A 16,054-nucleotide genomic window follows, 5' to 3' on the forward strand; every position below is an offset into this window, starting at 1 on the left:
AACAGAAGGCTGTTTGATCAGCATAGTCATAGCAGCTGGGGTAGGAGCAGGGGTGGAAAAGGGATAGCGGGATTAGACTGAGTCTTGGCAGAAATCAGGGAAACTGGACGATGATGACTTTTGAAAGCAGAGTGCTGTGGTTTGAGTCTCTCTGACTCTGAAATGGGTCATGTTCTTTAGGGTAGGAGACTTAATGGAATAATTTAAACTATCTATAGACTAACTTGCTATCAAAACTTTGAGTCAGCCTCTACTCTCGAGTCAATTTTGTAATAAATATGCATATAAAAGGAGCCATAAGAACTTTTGATTATACATGATCATATTTATACCCATCCAGGTAGCATAGTGGATAGAGCATCAGATCTACAGTAAAGAAACCCTGAGTTCAAATCTAGCCTCTGACACTTATGTGACCATGGGCAAGTCACTTCACCCTGTTTACCTCAGTTTCTTTAGCTGTAAAATGGAGATAATAATAGCACCTATTCTACAGAACTGTTGTGAGGGACCATAACTTAAAGTACTTAATACCATGTCTGGCATATAGTGAGTGCCTGTATAAATATTAGCTCTTATTATATTATCAACATTATTATTTGTGATAATGATGAGGATGAGGATGATCACATTGAGTTTAACTCCAAGTTCTGGTCTAGCCATCATTTAATACCATGACTAGCACATCTTAGGCACAGTGCTTGCTGAGACGTGACTCAATTGAAACAGTCATGTGTTGAAAAGGCAGTATGCGTAAGAGAGTTCTACAAAACTGGACAGTGTCGAGCTTTTCATGAGAAGACAGCATTGTCTGGCTCCTAAAGGCAAGATTTAATTGTATCAGCAAATCAATTAGTCTTTGGGGACTTTAAGCAGTCAAATCTGATGCATGGATGAAGTATTAGAAAGCCCATGCTTCCAGAACCATTAGTTCTTAGTGTCTACACAGCATTTTTACATGTGTATATGTATGCATGTAAATACTGATGCTCATAGTTTCCATTAATGCCTCTTTCCTATGAAGATATATAAAATGTAGTTTGGTTATTACAAAAATTATAAAAAGAAAGCTCCCCAACCTTTTTTTTTTTTTTTTTTTTTTTTTTTTTTTTCATAATCTTGTTAATTCTACATGGTTCCTATTCTTTTGTAGAATCATAGACTTAGTTTATTTATTTGACATTTTCTCCTTTGGGAATCACTTATTGAATTATCTTATTTGTGGGGAAGCAGTGAATTTGCCTTGACTATCTTATTTCTGTCATGTTGTTTTAAGGCTCTTTCCATTTTCTCCACAATGGTGCCCTCTGAAACATTTTTGGAACAAAGAGTGCCCTTCTCTTCCAGATATACATCAGGGGATGTGCGGTTGTGGGACACCCGCACCTGGGACTTCACAGCCCCCATCCTGGAACCGATGCATGGCGCTGCTGAGCCTGGATCTCAGCCACATGTCTCCTTTGTGAGGATAAACAACTCTCTGGCTGTAGCAGCTTATGAGGATGGTAAGTAACCACAACCCTCCTCCCTATTAAGAAAAAAAAAAAAGCTTTACAAAAATTAAGCAGCTGTGGCTAGCTCTCCCCCTTCCCGTAATCCTCTACACATACACACTTGCATACACCCATGTTTACACACATACACATATATCTACCTTCATGTGGAAAAGCTGGCCAGTAACCCTAAATGCATTAGCAGGCATTGGAACGTAGCACCCATCTAAACTGGTGTTTAATTCCTCCTGGAACTGTTGCATTGAATTCGAGTGCCAGGCAGAAGTCTAGCCAATCCATCTTAAGCAAATAACTTGTTTGCTGTAAAATATTAAATATGCTTTGGCCTGCTTTACCCCAGGGAACCCATCAGTCAACAGAAACGGTTATGGGTGATAGATGCAAACTTTTTGAGATTATGGGTATTGAGATCTACAAATAGGTCCTTTCTTCTGCTTAGCCCTTGTGATGACATGAAATCTCATTTTCAGCCTTGCCAGGTTCTGGTCTCCATTACACTCAGTGGTTCTGTATAAGTCTTGCCTCACTCACCTCACGGGGGACCATATAATATTTCACCATGTTGCTATTCGAGCTAGAGCACCGCTGCTGATTTCCAGGCAGTGCAGAGTACAATACTGTTAGCTGGCTCGAGGGATAAAACTGAAGACAAGCAACTAATGGGGAGCCATGGACACACATGTTAGTTAAAAATAAAAATAAAAGCCAGAGCTGAAATGATAAAAGAGATTTCCATCTCAAGGTTTTATCAGCATGAACTTTGTTCTTGTGGTTTGATGTTTGTACAAACCATGGATGGACTGACTTTTTTTTTTTAAGCCTTCTATAAGTAGGCCAGCTAAACTGCTTCTGCTATCATTATTGTTAATATTTCATAAATGCTTATTGAGACACCGCATAGATGCTGTAGCTTTAATGGCAGCTTGTGCTCATATGCTATTTTCCAATGGTTTTTTCACATAATTTTATGCAAATGTTGTAGTGTTTGAAGTTTACTTTCATGATTTCAAAGCAATTCATGATGGCTTTTGTGTCTAGTAATGTTCATGGTAACACCTGATTGATTTATTTAAACATTTCTCTCTGGTGATGCACAAATCTATAGTTGAAATTGGCTTTCTCAGTGTTTGATTGCTCTTGCCACGGAAAGCATGGATATATTGCAAAATTATGAAGAATATGTTTCCAAAGCTTCTGAAAAACTTTCCAGATACAGATCTTCTCTTTTATTGAAAATTATTGGGTTTTTCCCTTCTCTTTCTCTGCCCTTGCTCTTCACCTCTGAACTAGACTTGGGAGTCTGCTAAGCTAAACAGCAGCTGCTTCCAGCTCTTCCTTAACACTCACGGGGAGTCATCCATCTCAGCTCACATTAACACATTAATATGATGTTAATGTCATTAATATATTAACAGAAGAGCTACTCCTGGACAAAGACAATTTGAAATAAGCACTTTTGCCTTGGTCTAGGATGACTGAAAGAAAATTCTTAAAAGAGGGAAAATGTGGCAGATAGGGAGACGACTTCAGAAGAGATGCTCTTGAGATTTTGTCTCTGTGCCCTGCAGGAAAGAAGAGTACCGTAATGAAATGGACTCTTGAGCCTCAGCTAGATGCTTGGGCCACAGGGAGCCTTGCAACCATTGAGGCCCTATTGAGTATGAGCCCCAGAGGAGTCAGATTCAAAAGAGGAAGGGAGATGGGAATTGTCCTGGGGAGAAAGTGAGTCCTCCTCCCCCCGCACTCTCCTTGCCCGCTAGGAACACTATGCACACACCTGGGGCGCCAGGAGTTGGCAGGGCGATCCACAGTTGTGATTTTTGAATTCCAACCCACTGGCCTCATCTTTCTTCGGCCTTGTTTCCGATTGTCAGCACTGGCCATTCTCCAGTTTGATTTTACCACTAATTGTGTTGCACGTTACCGTACTGAAATGAATCAAATCAAAATGCTTTTCCTGGAGCATTAGATAAAGCAGGCGAAGGTTCTGAGTAATGAGCAGATGCTGCTAATGCAGGGACAGCAGAGACCTTGCCAGGACTCCATCTGCTCCACGCTTGTCTGACTTTGGCCTGGAGCCACCACTTGAAACCCCCTCCCTGTTCAAAGAGTTTGTCTCGAAAACTCATTCTTTGGTGGTGAGATTGCACACATCTTAGGTGAAAACACTTTTAAATAGAAGTGGAGGAGGGAAGAATCCATCCCTATTCACGTTTGTATATTGATAGGGCAGGAAATAGATGCTTTACCTGCTGCTATCGAGAAAATCAAAGTGACTTAGCATGTTCACAGCTCTGCAGGCATTGTCTGGTCCCTCAATCTCTGATTCTCTCACAACTTTTTTCGATCTCTCTGTCTGTCTCTCCCTGCCTATGTCTTTCTTTGTCTCTGGTCTCTCTGCCCCTGTCTCTCCTTCACACACATACTCCTATACATGTACATAGATAGAACATCTCCTTGTAATCTTGTCCCTTAATAGATGGGCTTTATAGACCCATGGCATGTCTCTGGTTGGACAGGGACTATTTTTGCTTGACTTGCTAGCTTTAGTTTATAAGACATAAAAATCCTTTGGAAGACCAGCAGTCGAAAATGCCAACCTTTTCTCCAGAATGGAATTGCCAGGGCTTCAGAACATTTTAGGTATGATGGGACCTACCAGAATTGCTTTGTCTCAGTATTTTAGGAGGAATCCATTGAGATTTAAATTTATCTACTACCTAAGCATAACAGACTCATACTCTAAGAGCTACCAGAGATCTTAGGGGTCCTTTAGACCAAGATCTTTGCTTTTCAGATGAAGATACTGAGGCATTGTTTAACTGACCCGCCCAAACCAGGGCCTACCCAAGGTTGCACAGCAAGTCAGTCATGGCTGTGTGCCATGTTATCTCGTCTGCTGGAACAGAACCTGCATTGGAAGTGGCAGAGGCAGCTGCTGGCAGAAACCATCTCCCACATTTTTTTAAGGGAGAAAATATTCAGAATAGAGCCTTTTACTTATGCTCCCATGTACTGTTACTTACATGTAAATCTTTTGGCTAGCAGAAGGGTCGAAGTTTCTTTTTTTTCTTCCTAAGTTTTATTGCTAAATTTTTGAAGTAATCTTATAGAAACAGGAGATATTGATTCATTTGAAATGCCTTGGTGATGATTCCTTGGCTTATTGTACTAATTTTGCTAAAACTCTTTTTTTTTTTTAATAATGTTTGAAATTAGGGTATTTTGTCATATTATGGAAGCAATAGCACAAATTGGCTTTCTGGAATTTAGAAGAATTTAGAAGAATGAATTATCAGAGTTTATATTTATTTATTTTAAAGTGTAGTAGTTTATTTTTTCCCTAATCACATGTAAAAACAATTTTAAATATTCGTTTTTAAAACTGAGTTCCAAATTCTCTTCATCTTCCCCCTGCATTGAGAAGGCAAGCAATTTGTCCTACAAAATGTATTTCCATAGTAATCATATTATAAAAGAAAACATAGACCAATATTAAAAAACCTAAGAAATCTAAAGTAAGAAAAAAAAAGTCTGCTTCACTTTGTATTTACACTGGATCAATTCTTTTTCTGGGTTTGGATAGCATTTTTCATCATAAATCCTTCAGAGTTGTCATTGCTTTGCTGACAACCGTTGATTCATTCATAGTTGATCATCTCACAACAAACTGTGTACAATTTTTTCTTGCTTCTACTCATTTATTTCATTCTGCATCATTTCACGTAAATCTTTCCAAGTTTTTCTAAGAGCATCTAGCTCGTCGTCGTTTCTTACAAAACAACAGTATTCCATCACTATACTACACTTTGTTCAGCCACTCTGCAATTGATGGCATCCCCTCATTCTCCCGTTCTTTCCACCAGAAGAAAGCCGCTATAAATGTTTTTGTACATATAGGTGCTTTCCATTTTGCTTTTTATCTCTTTTGGGAAACAGATCTACAAGTGGTACTGCTGGGTCAAAGAGTATGTACAGTTTTATAGATTTTTTGATCATAGTTCCCAGTTGTTCTACATAATGATTGAATTACTTCACAATTCTATCACCAATATATTAGTATCTCAGTTTCTTTCCCTCCCCTCCAACATTTTTCATTTCCCTTTTCTATTCTATCGGCCAATCTAATAGGTCTGGGGTAGCACCTCAGATTGTTTTCATTTGCATTTCTCCAGCCAGTAGTGATTTTAGAGCATTTTCCCATATGACTATAGACAACTTTGATAACTTCCTCTTAAAAGTGACTGTTCATATTTTATCATTGGGGAATGACTCTAATTCCCATAAATTATCTCATTTTTCTATGTATTTGAAAGATGAGGACTTTATCATAGAAACTTGCTTAAGATTTTTTTTTTTCAGTTATGATCACTAACTGTATTTCATTCTCTCCTTTTACACTGTCCCTCTTCAAAAGTGTTTTGCTTCTGACAACTGCCTTCCTCAGTCTACCCTTCCTTTTATGAGCACTCCTCCCCTCCCCTTCTCTCATCCCCTTTCCCTTCTACTTTCCTTTAGGACATGATAAATTTCTAAACCCAACTGAGTGTGTATATTATTCCCTTTTGGAGCCAATTCCAGTGAGAGTAAGATCAAGCATATCCTCTGACACTTCCCCCATCTTCTCCTCCATTGTAACAGTTCTTTTGTGCCTCTCCCCCTTCTTTTTCTCTCAGTTCATTTCTCTTTCTCACCTATTAATTTTATTTTTTAAGGTATCATCCCATCATATTCAGTTCTCATCTGTGTCTTCCATCTATGTATACTCCTTCTACCTGCCCTAATAATGAGAAAGTTCTTATGAGTTTTCTTGTCACCAAAGTAACATTCTGACTTTCTAAAGTCAGAATTTATTTCTGTTGTTTGCTGTTTTCCTGCCTATTTCTTAACTTTTAACTCTGTTATATTGGGACTTTGGTTCCAGGGTGGAGGGTACAGTGTCCCCAGACTTAGGGATTTTATGCAGCTGTCTGTTTTCACAGATACTTCTAGGGAACTGTAAGTTTTCAGTTATTTCACAGAGAGATGTATTTACTACTCTTCTGGCAAGTGCTCTGTCTGTGAGTGACCCACAGACTCTCTTTTCTGTCCTGAAGGAGGATCCCACTTCACTTCACTGTAACCACAAATTCTGATGAGTCCTGGGATTGCCACCCAGGACTGCAACCCAGATCTGAGTATGAGCAAAGCAACAGAGTCCTGCCCCTGGTGCCAGCAAAGAGACTCCTGTAATCTCTTTCTAACCAGTTCAGCTCCCTCACTGTCTGTGGGCTGAAAACTGATTTAGTCATTCCCAAGGTTGCCCCTGGTTTGCTGGGCCTGGGGCTGTACTGGCATGGCCTGCACTGACAGACCTTTCCTGTTCGACTTCCACATTGTCCCTTTGTGGGTTCTACCTCTACAGAACTTGTTTTAGGACATTTAAATGTCTTTGGAAAAGTTTTGGTGAAAGCTCAGTCGAGTTCTAGCTTTCTCTCCAGCATCTTGGCTCCTCCCTCCGGAGTCTTTATATTTAGCTGTACATAGCTGAGCATGGACTTTTTCTATTATGAGATATAAATGGAATTTTAAGTGAGCAAAACCAGCTTCATTTTCCCAACAGTAGCTCAGCTTTTGATAATGTCAGCCTTCCCAGTAAGCCCCTGAACCTTAAATAAAGCAGAGATTTGTGTATTTGGGGAATTGATATGTTTTACTGAAAAAATATCTCTGTAAGTTGAGGTTGTACAGTTGATGTTTCACTTGGAAAATGATTCTTTTGGCCTCCAGAGAGCAAAGCAGGGTGAAGCAGGCTGAGTCATGTAGGGAAGAAAACCTGTTCTCTCTATTTCCATTCTCCTTAATTTTGTGCATGGATTGATTAATGACTTATTATCTGAGAAGAGTTAGGTCGTCATATAGGTAAGTACTTTTGTAGCCCCCAGCTAATGAAGGCTTCTAAGTCTATTTAAGAATTTGTAAGAGCATAATAATTGTGAAAATATGTATAGAAGAATTGTACATATTTAACACATATTGAATTATTTGCCATCTAGGGGAAGAAGTGTAGGGAAGGGAGGGAAATATTTAGAACACCAGGTTATACAAAGATGAATGTTGAAAATTATCTATGTATATGTTTTGAAAATTTAAAAAAAATAATAAAAAAAGTTTGTCAGAGAAGCAACCCCCAAAAGCCTGGGACATGTATGTTAGCAGTCTACCCTTGTGCTATCAAGAGGGCCTCACCGGGGCTTTTGTCCTGGTCTCTGGAACCTGGGGCAGCACAACTCTCAATGACGTTAGCAAGAGGATGGTTCAAAAGCTATTTTTTCAGTCCTGATGGAGCTTTGTGAGAAGTTCTTCTCTGTAGATTACAAAGGCCTTAATTCTGACTGAGATGAAGCAATGTTCTAACTAACTCAAATAGAGAGTGCTTCAAATTTTTCTGCTTTTTAGAAGCTTACTACTCTGGAGATACACTGTGTAAACCCACAGCTATGTAAAATCCTGGGCACAACAAGGTAGGGCACTAATAGTTGAAGGAGGAGGGATTCTACAAAGGTCTCTGGAAAGAGGCGGAAGGAGTAGGGACTCTACAAAAGTCTCTGGAAAGAAGCAACAATTGACCTGAGATTTAAAGAGACCTTGGAAATTCTGGAAGCCCAAGAGGCAGAAGTGAGAAGGAAAGTAGTCAGATGGCCTGTGCTGATCAAGGCCCAGAGACTGGAGCAGGAGCATCCTATGTGGGGAACAGCAAGGAAATTGCTTGTGGTTGGAAAGGATACCCTGGAGTGACAGGGAAGGAGCAGCAAAGGAGAGAGAGCACCCAAAGTCTCCTGAGTCTGAGGAATGGCTGCCTAGGAGCTTGGGGAGGTGAGGGAGGAGAGGTAGGACAAGGCCAAGGTGAACAGAGGAAGGCAGGGAGGAGGGTACTCACGCATCCAGGTTATTCTCTGTACTTGCCTTCATTCTCTCTTCTTGGGAGGCAGGGATTGAAGAAGGGACTTGGCTTTGGGGGAGCTCTGAAGTCATGCAGTCAATCTCCTCATTTTACAGAGTAGGAAACTGAGTCTAGGGAGTGCCAGAGCTCAAGATCCAAATTCAGAGCCTTTGATGCTAGGATCAGCTTGCCTCCACCTAGACCAATTCATTTGCCCTGTGGAGCTTTACTTTCCTTGTGTTCAAAATGAGTGTTCTCCACTTCTGACTTTGTGACTCAGTCTTGTCTTCTCTCTATCGCTGTAATTCAGATCCAGCCTCCTTTCTGCTAATGGCCCCACAGAACCTTCATTGTCTGCCAGCCTCCAGCTTCTCTGTCCGTCTCCGGTGCTATTTCCAGAATCTGCTTTGTTTACTGTCACCCCCTCGGATCCCATGTTACATCCAGGTCAGACTAGACAGAGAGCTGGAACCCTCGAGACAGAAGCTCTGCTGAGCTTCTCAGAAAACCCGGGACACTAGTCCTCAGCCCAGAGAGCCCTGCTCCAGTGGCGATCCCTAAGGATGATGAGGTGAGCAGGAAAGAGCCAAGAAGCTCGTGGCCAGAGGACTGAGCATTGACCTCTGGGTCAGGAAGTTCTGGACTTCAGTCTGGTCTCAGACACCCTCCAGCTGTGTGACCGTAGCCAGTGTCTTGTGTGCTCTCTGAGTCTCCGTTTTCTCATCCAATAAAAGATGGCGGTTACCTTCTGGCATTATGAGCATCAAATGAGAGAAAGTTTGCAAGGTGCTGTGAAAAGGCAGGCAGCCTTTTTTGTTCCTTCTACCAGAGAACCAGAGAACGACCTGTCACACATTTTTATTTCTGATGAATTTCCCTTTTCCACGGGTGGGCTTGGGCTGATTTACTGCCTTTGTCAACTCTTTGTAAAGAGCCAGTTAATTTTAGTCATTCTGACCACTAATTACTGATTTTAGCCACTTAATCAGGATAACTCAGATCACGTTCAGTTGCTTATTCTGTGGCTATTTCTGAGGCTAGGGATTCCTGCCTAGAATCAGTTACCAGGCAAGTAAACTCCCTAACCCGCAGCTGAAAAAAACTACAGTTGGCGAAGCTGCCAAGGCTGAACAGCCCAAATTGATAACTTGTTTTAAATGTATTTGTGGTTCATCGAAAAGATCAAAGGGGAGGGGTAGTGCCAATTGTATTTTTTGAAAACCAGTTCAGCAGTTATTTACCTTTCAAGCAATTAACATAATTACCATTATGCTAAGAAGTAATTTTGGAAAGTTCTGCCCTGAATTCTTATGACTCCATCGGGACAGTTTTAGTGGGGACTTATCTTTTTGATGGAAGCCTAATTGCAATTTTGGCTTTGTGCACAAAAACAGAGGCAGCTAATTGTTTAGGCAAATAGCAGATTAATTTAAATATGCATCCCTAATAAAACAAAAATGGTATCCATTATGGTCCTCGTTCCCATGACGAGGAATATAAATATTCCATGGAAGTGCCATTAGGCAGAGGTCTTAAGGATTGTCTACATTATTTCACAGTGGTAGCACTTTCCAGATATCAAGTAATCTTTACAAAAGCTAACATAAATCAGTTTAAACTCATTTATATCCCATTTCCACTATGTGCAGTTTCATTACCACACTCTGGCTCACCTCCTTTGGGAGATGGGAGGAGCATGTTGCAGGCTGGCATAGGTGCCCATCCACAGCTGCTTAACAGGGCTTTATGTCTCTTCAAAAACAGTAGCCATCGTTACTCATTTCATCCTTAATGAGCATGCATAGTCTTCGTTGGACTAAATACTCCTCTGGTGCTGTAGGAGGAGTCTGTCAGGAAGGAGGGTCCTACATCCACTGGGTGCTGTCCAGGGTACTATGTCCAGGCCCTGACATAAGTCTTAATTTTCATGTGTTTGCATCCTTACACATTTCACTTTTGCTCATCTAGAAATACCCAGTTTTTACTTTTGTGTGCCATTCTTAGATATTCTGATCATTAACAAATGAAATATTGTTAATCATCTTTTTGTTTTCAGTATCATCTCAGAGAATTAATTTTTTCCCCCCGAGCTAAGGAGATGTCAGGAAAAAGCCTTGTCAAACTCTTGTTTTTACTTGACTGATTCATAACCCACGTGCTTCATTTGTGTTTAAACAATGCCAAGAAGTCTAGAGAAAGAGCTTTCACCTACCTGTTTGCTGAACCCCTGTGGAGCATTTAGAGAGGATGTCACTCTGGATGGCAAAATGTGAAAGGGTTGTGGGAGCTACCCCTTTGCAGCTAGTGTCCCTACCCTGCAATTCCATCCCGTCAAAACCTCAAAGAAGTGAGACAAATGGAGGGCTCTGAGTTTGCCTGCTATGCATTATACCCAACCTAGAATACTTTGTGACAGATTTTTTTTTTTTTAATTGTATTCATTGCAGGCAGTGGCCTGCTACATTTGTGTTAGAAGGAAAGGTCTCTTGTGAACTTTGAAGTTGACTTACATATATGTCAGATTTTTGGGGTGATGGATGCTCTTTATCCATGTGCATTACTTGTTTTCCATTTCCTCCTAGGAGAGAATAAAATAGTTAAGGGATTACTGTAATGAAAGGATTAGGGATCGAAAGCCTTCCTTGCCATCCAGAAACTTCCTGATTGGCTAAGAGTGAGCTTGGGACTGTATTCAAGATTAATTGGTCCTTTATTCAGAGGGCTCAGGTGGGCAGGTACCAGATTTGACATGGCCATATTTTCAGATGGGAATAGAAACATTGGCATTCCCATTGCAGAGAAGATTGCAAACCAACTAGGCTTAGAGCATTTTAGTTAAGGTTTAGATTGGAAAACCTTATTTAATACTTAATTTGAGACTAAGTTGATTTCTTTTATATATATACTTCTAATTATTTTATCACACTATACTATTTCTAAAATTGGCACATTTTCTTTCCCCTTATAAATAATCCTTGGAAAATAGACTTTTGGGGTTTGTAGAATCTGAAAGTGAATTTCTGAAAATTCTAAAATTTTTCCTGAAAAAAATTGAAGTCATTCACTAAGAGTGCCCTTTTCTCCCCTCCATCTCGTTTCGTTCAGATGCCTTCTCCTGCTACCTCTCCCTTCACTTGTCTCACATGAATGTGTGGCTCTTTTTGTCACCAAAGTAAACTCTTTTGCATGCACAAGCTATCCCATCCCATCTCATTTTCCTTAGTAGATTGCTCCCTCTATCATCCCCCACTCTCTCACTAATGTTCAGTCTCTCATTGCCTGCTGGCTGCTTTCCTGCTGCCTACAACATGCCTCTTTCTCCTCCTGCCTCAAAAACCCCTCGTTGTTCCAACCTTCCTCACTAGCTAGTCCTGCAGCTTTGATCTCTTTTGTGGCTAACCTCCTTCAGAAGGCTGCCCGTGATAGATGTGTTCATTCTCTCTCCTCATCCTCTTCTAAGCCCTTTGCAGTCTGGTTTCCAACCTCATTGTTCATTCCACTAACCTTCCTCTCTCCAAAGTTACCAAGGATCTCTTGATTGTCATCTGCTGGCCTTTTGTCAGTCTTTATCCTTCACCTCCATGGAGCCTCTAAATCACTCTTCTCTCCTTAGGTTTTTGTGGCACGGCTCTTTGCCATTTCTCCAACCTGTCTGACTATTCCTTCTCAGTCTCCTTACTGGATCTTTCTCCAGGGTGCACCAGTGACCATAGCTGTCCTCTAAGGCTCTGCCCTCAGCCCTCCTCTCTCTCTAAACTGTTTTTCTTGGTGATTTCAGTAGTTCCCGTGGGATTGGTTATCATCTTAGATCTATTTAACCTCTCTTTTCACCTCCAGCTGCCTTTTAGATACCTCAAAGAGAACTCATTCTCTTTTTCCCCAGACTCCTTATTTCCAACTTTCCTGGCATCATCCTCCCAGGCTCCAGGGCTGGTAATCTCAGGGTTATTCTTAGCTCCGCACTTGTACTCACCCCAGAGATTGTTGGTGTTTCTTTCTGTCTTCACAACCTCTCTTTTATGTGGTCCCTTTTCTCAACTCACACAGCCCTTCCCGCAACCCCAACTCTCACCCCCAGACTGGCTCATTGACCCCATTGATTGCCTCCCTGCTTGGAGCCTCTTCCATTCTATATATTCTACACTCAGCTGAGCAAGGAATCTTCCTGAAGCACCGGTCTGAATATGGCTCCCATTACCTGCTTCAGTATACGCCATTGGTTTCCTCATTGCCTCTGAGACCAATAGAAAATCTCTTTAGCTTTTAAAGTCCTTTACACTCCTTCCTGTTCTACTTTCCTCCACAAATTATGATCCAGTAACACTGAGCTTCTCACAGGACACCTTCATCTCCAGCCTCTGGACCTTTTCATTGAAATTCTCTCCCTTCTTACTTCCATCTTCCAGCTGCCCTGACTTCTTTAATACTCATCTCAAGCCCTATCTTCTGCAAAAGACCTTTCATTGTTTGTCCCCACCCCCACTTACAGAGATGACCTCTTCTTATTCTGACAACTTCATTCAACTTTAGCCTAGAGAGGATGAGAGAGCAATCAGCTCTGTAGACCAGTGGAGTCAGAAAACTCTTCTTGAGTTCAAATCTGCTCTCAAACTGGCCTAGGCAGATCTCTTCACCTCATTTGCCTCAGTTTCCTCATCCATGAAATGAGCTGGAGAAGGAAATGATAGACCACTCCAATGTCTTTGCCAAGAAAACCCCAATAGGGTCACTGAAAATGACTGATGTTACAAGGTTCCTTAATGCCCCAGAAAACATTTGTCCTGGGATTTCTGAAGCGAGAAGGGATTTTCTAAGTCGTCTAGTCCAAATCCATCATTGGAAGTCTCGGCCCACAGGGATGAAATCATTTGCCCAGGGCTACACAGCTGATCCCTAGCAGAACTTGGCTTTAAACCCAGTCCCTTTAACTTCAAATCCATCAGACATCTTTCCCCTGCTTGTCTTGCCAATGTGCATATGAAGTCAATTCAGCCAGCATTTATTAGGCTCCTACTATACAAGACTATAGTCTTGGCTCCGTGCTAGGGATACGCTGGGGAAAAAAAAAACCAAAAACATAAACCACATCAAAATATTCTTTGTCTTTATGTAGCTGACATTCTATTATGGTAGAAATAATAAATAGCAAATAATTTGCAATTTAAATAAATTGAGTAATTTTGGTAATGTGCACCAATCAAATATTTATGGAATTATAATTCTTTGCTAGGATGTGCTTCCAGCTTTGTGTAAATAGTAGACACTGGACTGGAAGTAATTTTGGTCTCTTCCTGTTTAATTACTTCTTGTGGCCAAAATATGATAAATTACCCTAGAGGCAGTGGTGAGTAGGATGTATATTCTCAGCAATGGCATCTAGGTGAGAGAGACCAGTCAACAGACATTTAGGTGCATTGACCTAGTCCTCAAATAACTTCCATTGTAGTACAATAGAGAGCCTGACTTCTGCATCAGGACTAGTGGGAGTGTGGGGATAATCCATGAAAAAGGTCTCTGGCATCTGAGGTAGAAGCTGAAAGACTGAAGTGAAGGTAGAGTTGAGACAGTTGGAGAGATATGGCAGGACTCTTGTCCCTGTTATTTGAGGGAATACTCACATGGATGAAGCCCTTATCCAGGAAATTCCCTTCTACTGCTGCTGGGTTGCCTCAAAATTAAGGTTTGGAAATGAGCATTAACTAGACTTGGGTAAGCCACAGCCTTGGACTCAGATGGAGTCTATGTAGCTCCTGTCCAGGTCATAGTTGGTGCCAGTCACACCTTGGACTCAGGTGCAACAGAATTTCAGTTTTCCTGTGTTCTTTTGGCCTGTGGTGCTCGCTCCTCATTCACTTTGTTCTTCTGAATAAAAAAAGGAAAAGAGGTGCGTAGAACAAAATTAAAGTGGTGAGATTCACTGGCAAATATAGGTACTTTCTTATGTTCAACTTGGTGTGAAGACAACACACTGCACTGGAGAGTTAAGACACTTATGACTCAAGAAGAGGGATCTGTTTCATTTCTGATCATGTCCTGATTCTGCTGACAGATGGAAATGCTTGTAAACCAACCTAAATTTATTCTTCTATTGTTTCTGAACCATATGTTATTTTATGATAAAGGCCCCTGTCTATAGCTCTTATACTTGAAAGAAACAGAGCATATTGAATGAAGAGCTGAGAATGGCCTGTTAAGGGAAGAAAGATGTAAAGCCACGTGTGTGTTCTAAGGATAAGAAATAGCAGGAAAATGGACATGAATTTATGAATGAACAAAAGAGACATGAGAAATTAGTAATACTGACTAATTTATTGAGCATTTGTATTATTCTAAACACCATATAGACCTTATGCAAAACAAGCCTTTACTCAGATTCACACAATTCTGGGTTGTGTCATTTTCTCTTAATGGATTTTGGAGGACAAATTGAACTGGAACTAGAAGTGAGGGTCAGAGTGGGGTCTGGAGAGGGTTCCATTTTTTTACACTTTGAGTTATCTTATCTGGGTTGTGCTTTGGTGTATCAGGATATAATTTTGGCCATGGAATTTTCAATGAGTTGAAAAACATGACTTGGTATATAGAAACTAAACAAATTAAGCATATTTACTAATTCTCTGCCATTTATAAGCACTGTGCTAGTGCTAAAGAGAAAAAGATGGAAAACTACAGAGGTCTTTTCTGGCAGCAGTTTCCAGGCAGTACAATGTAAGGTTATTGAGAACAAGGTCCCTCTTCCCTCCTTCCCTACTTTCCTCCTCTCTTCCTTCCTCCCTCCCTCTTTCCTTTCCTCCTTCCTTCCTTCCTTCCCTCCTTCCTTCCTTCCTTCCCTCCTTCCTTCCCTTCCTTCCCTCTTTCCTTCCTTCCTTCCTTCCCTTCCTTCCCCCTTCCCTTCCTTCCTTCCCTCCTTCCCTTCCTTCCTTCCTTCCTTCCCTTCCTTCCTTCCTTCCTTCCCTTCCTTCCTTCTTTCCTTTCCTTCCCTTCCCTCTTTCCTTCCCTCCTTCCCTTCCTTCCTCCCCCCCTTCCCTTCCTTCCCTCCTTCCCTTCCTTCCTTCCTTCCTTCCCTTCTTTCCCTCTTTCCTTCCTTCCCTCCTTCCCTCCTTCCTTCTCTCCCTCCTTCTTTCCTTCCTTTCTTTCCTTCCCTCCCTCCCTCCTTCCTTCCTTCCTTTCCTTCCTTTCCTCCCTCCCTCCTTCCTTCCTTCCTTTCCTTCCTTCCCTCCCTCCCTCCTTCCTTCTTTCCCTTTCTTTTCTCAAGAAAAGCTGATCTGTACAGGAGAGGTGACTCAAACATAGAGAAAATATTGGGGATACAGTAGCATCTGGGAATTAGGAAAGGCCTTATGGGAATAGTCCTTAAATGCTTATTGAATTGAATTGCAGTCTTAAGGGAGTAGAGTGTATAAAAATATATTTTGTGATATAAAGTAATAGGGTTGAGAACAAAAGAGATTTGAGCTTTGAGCTGAGGGAATCAAGGTAAGCTTCAGGGAGAAAATGGCACGAGGCTAGGTTAAGAAGAAGGATCAGGGAAGGCTAGAGGATTCTTTATTCTTTACTTTCTTAAATGCTTCTAGAACACAGGTTCTTTACCTGAGATTTATGAACTTGTTTTAAAAAA

General features: G+C 41.1%; 1 protein-coding gene across 1 annotated transcript in view; it reads left to right on the forward strand.

Moving 5' to 3' along the window:
* The window catches only part of FBXW8 (F-box and WD repeat domain containing 8), a 108,124-nt gene that overhangs the window by 45,686 nt on the left and 46,384 nt on the right, over positions 1-16,054 (forward strand). Inside the window, exon 5 of the mRNA XM_023497170.2 lies at positions 1,348-1,505. Within this exon, the coding sequence (XP_023352938.2) occupies positions 1,348-1,505 (158 nt within the window). The remainder of the gene's footprint in view (positions 1-1,347; positions 1,506-16,054) is intronic.

This window comes from Sarcophilus harrisii, chromosome 1 (assembly GCF_902635505.1).
Source record: "Sarcophilus harrisii chromosome 1, mSarHar1.11, whole genome shotgun sequence".
Taxonomy (NCBI): domain Eukaryota; kingdom Metazoa; phylum Chordata; class Mammalia; order Dasyuromorphia; family Dasyuridae; genus Sarcophilus; species Sarcophilus harrisii.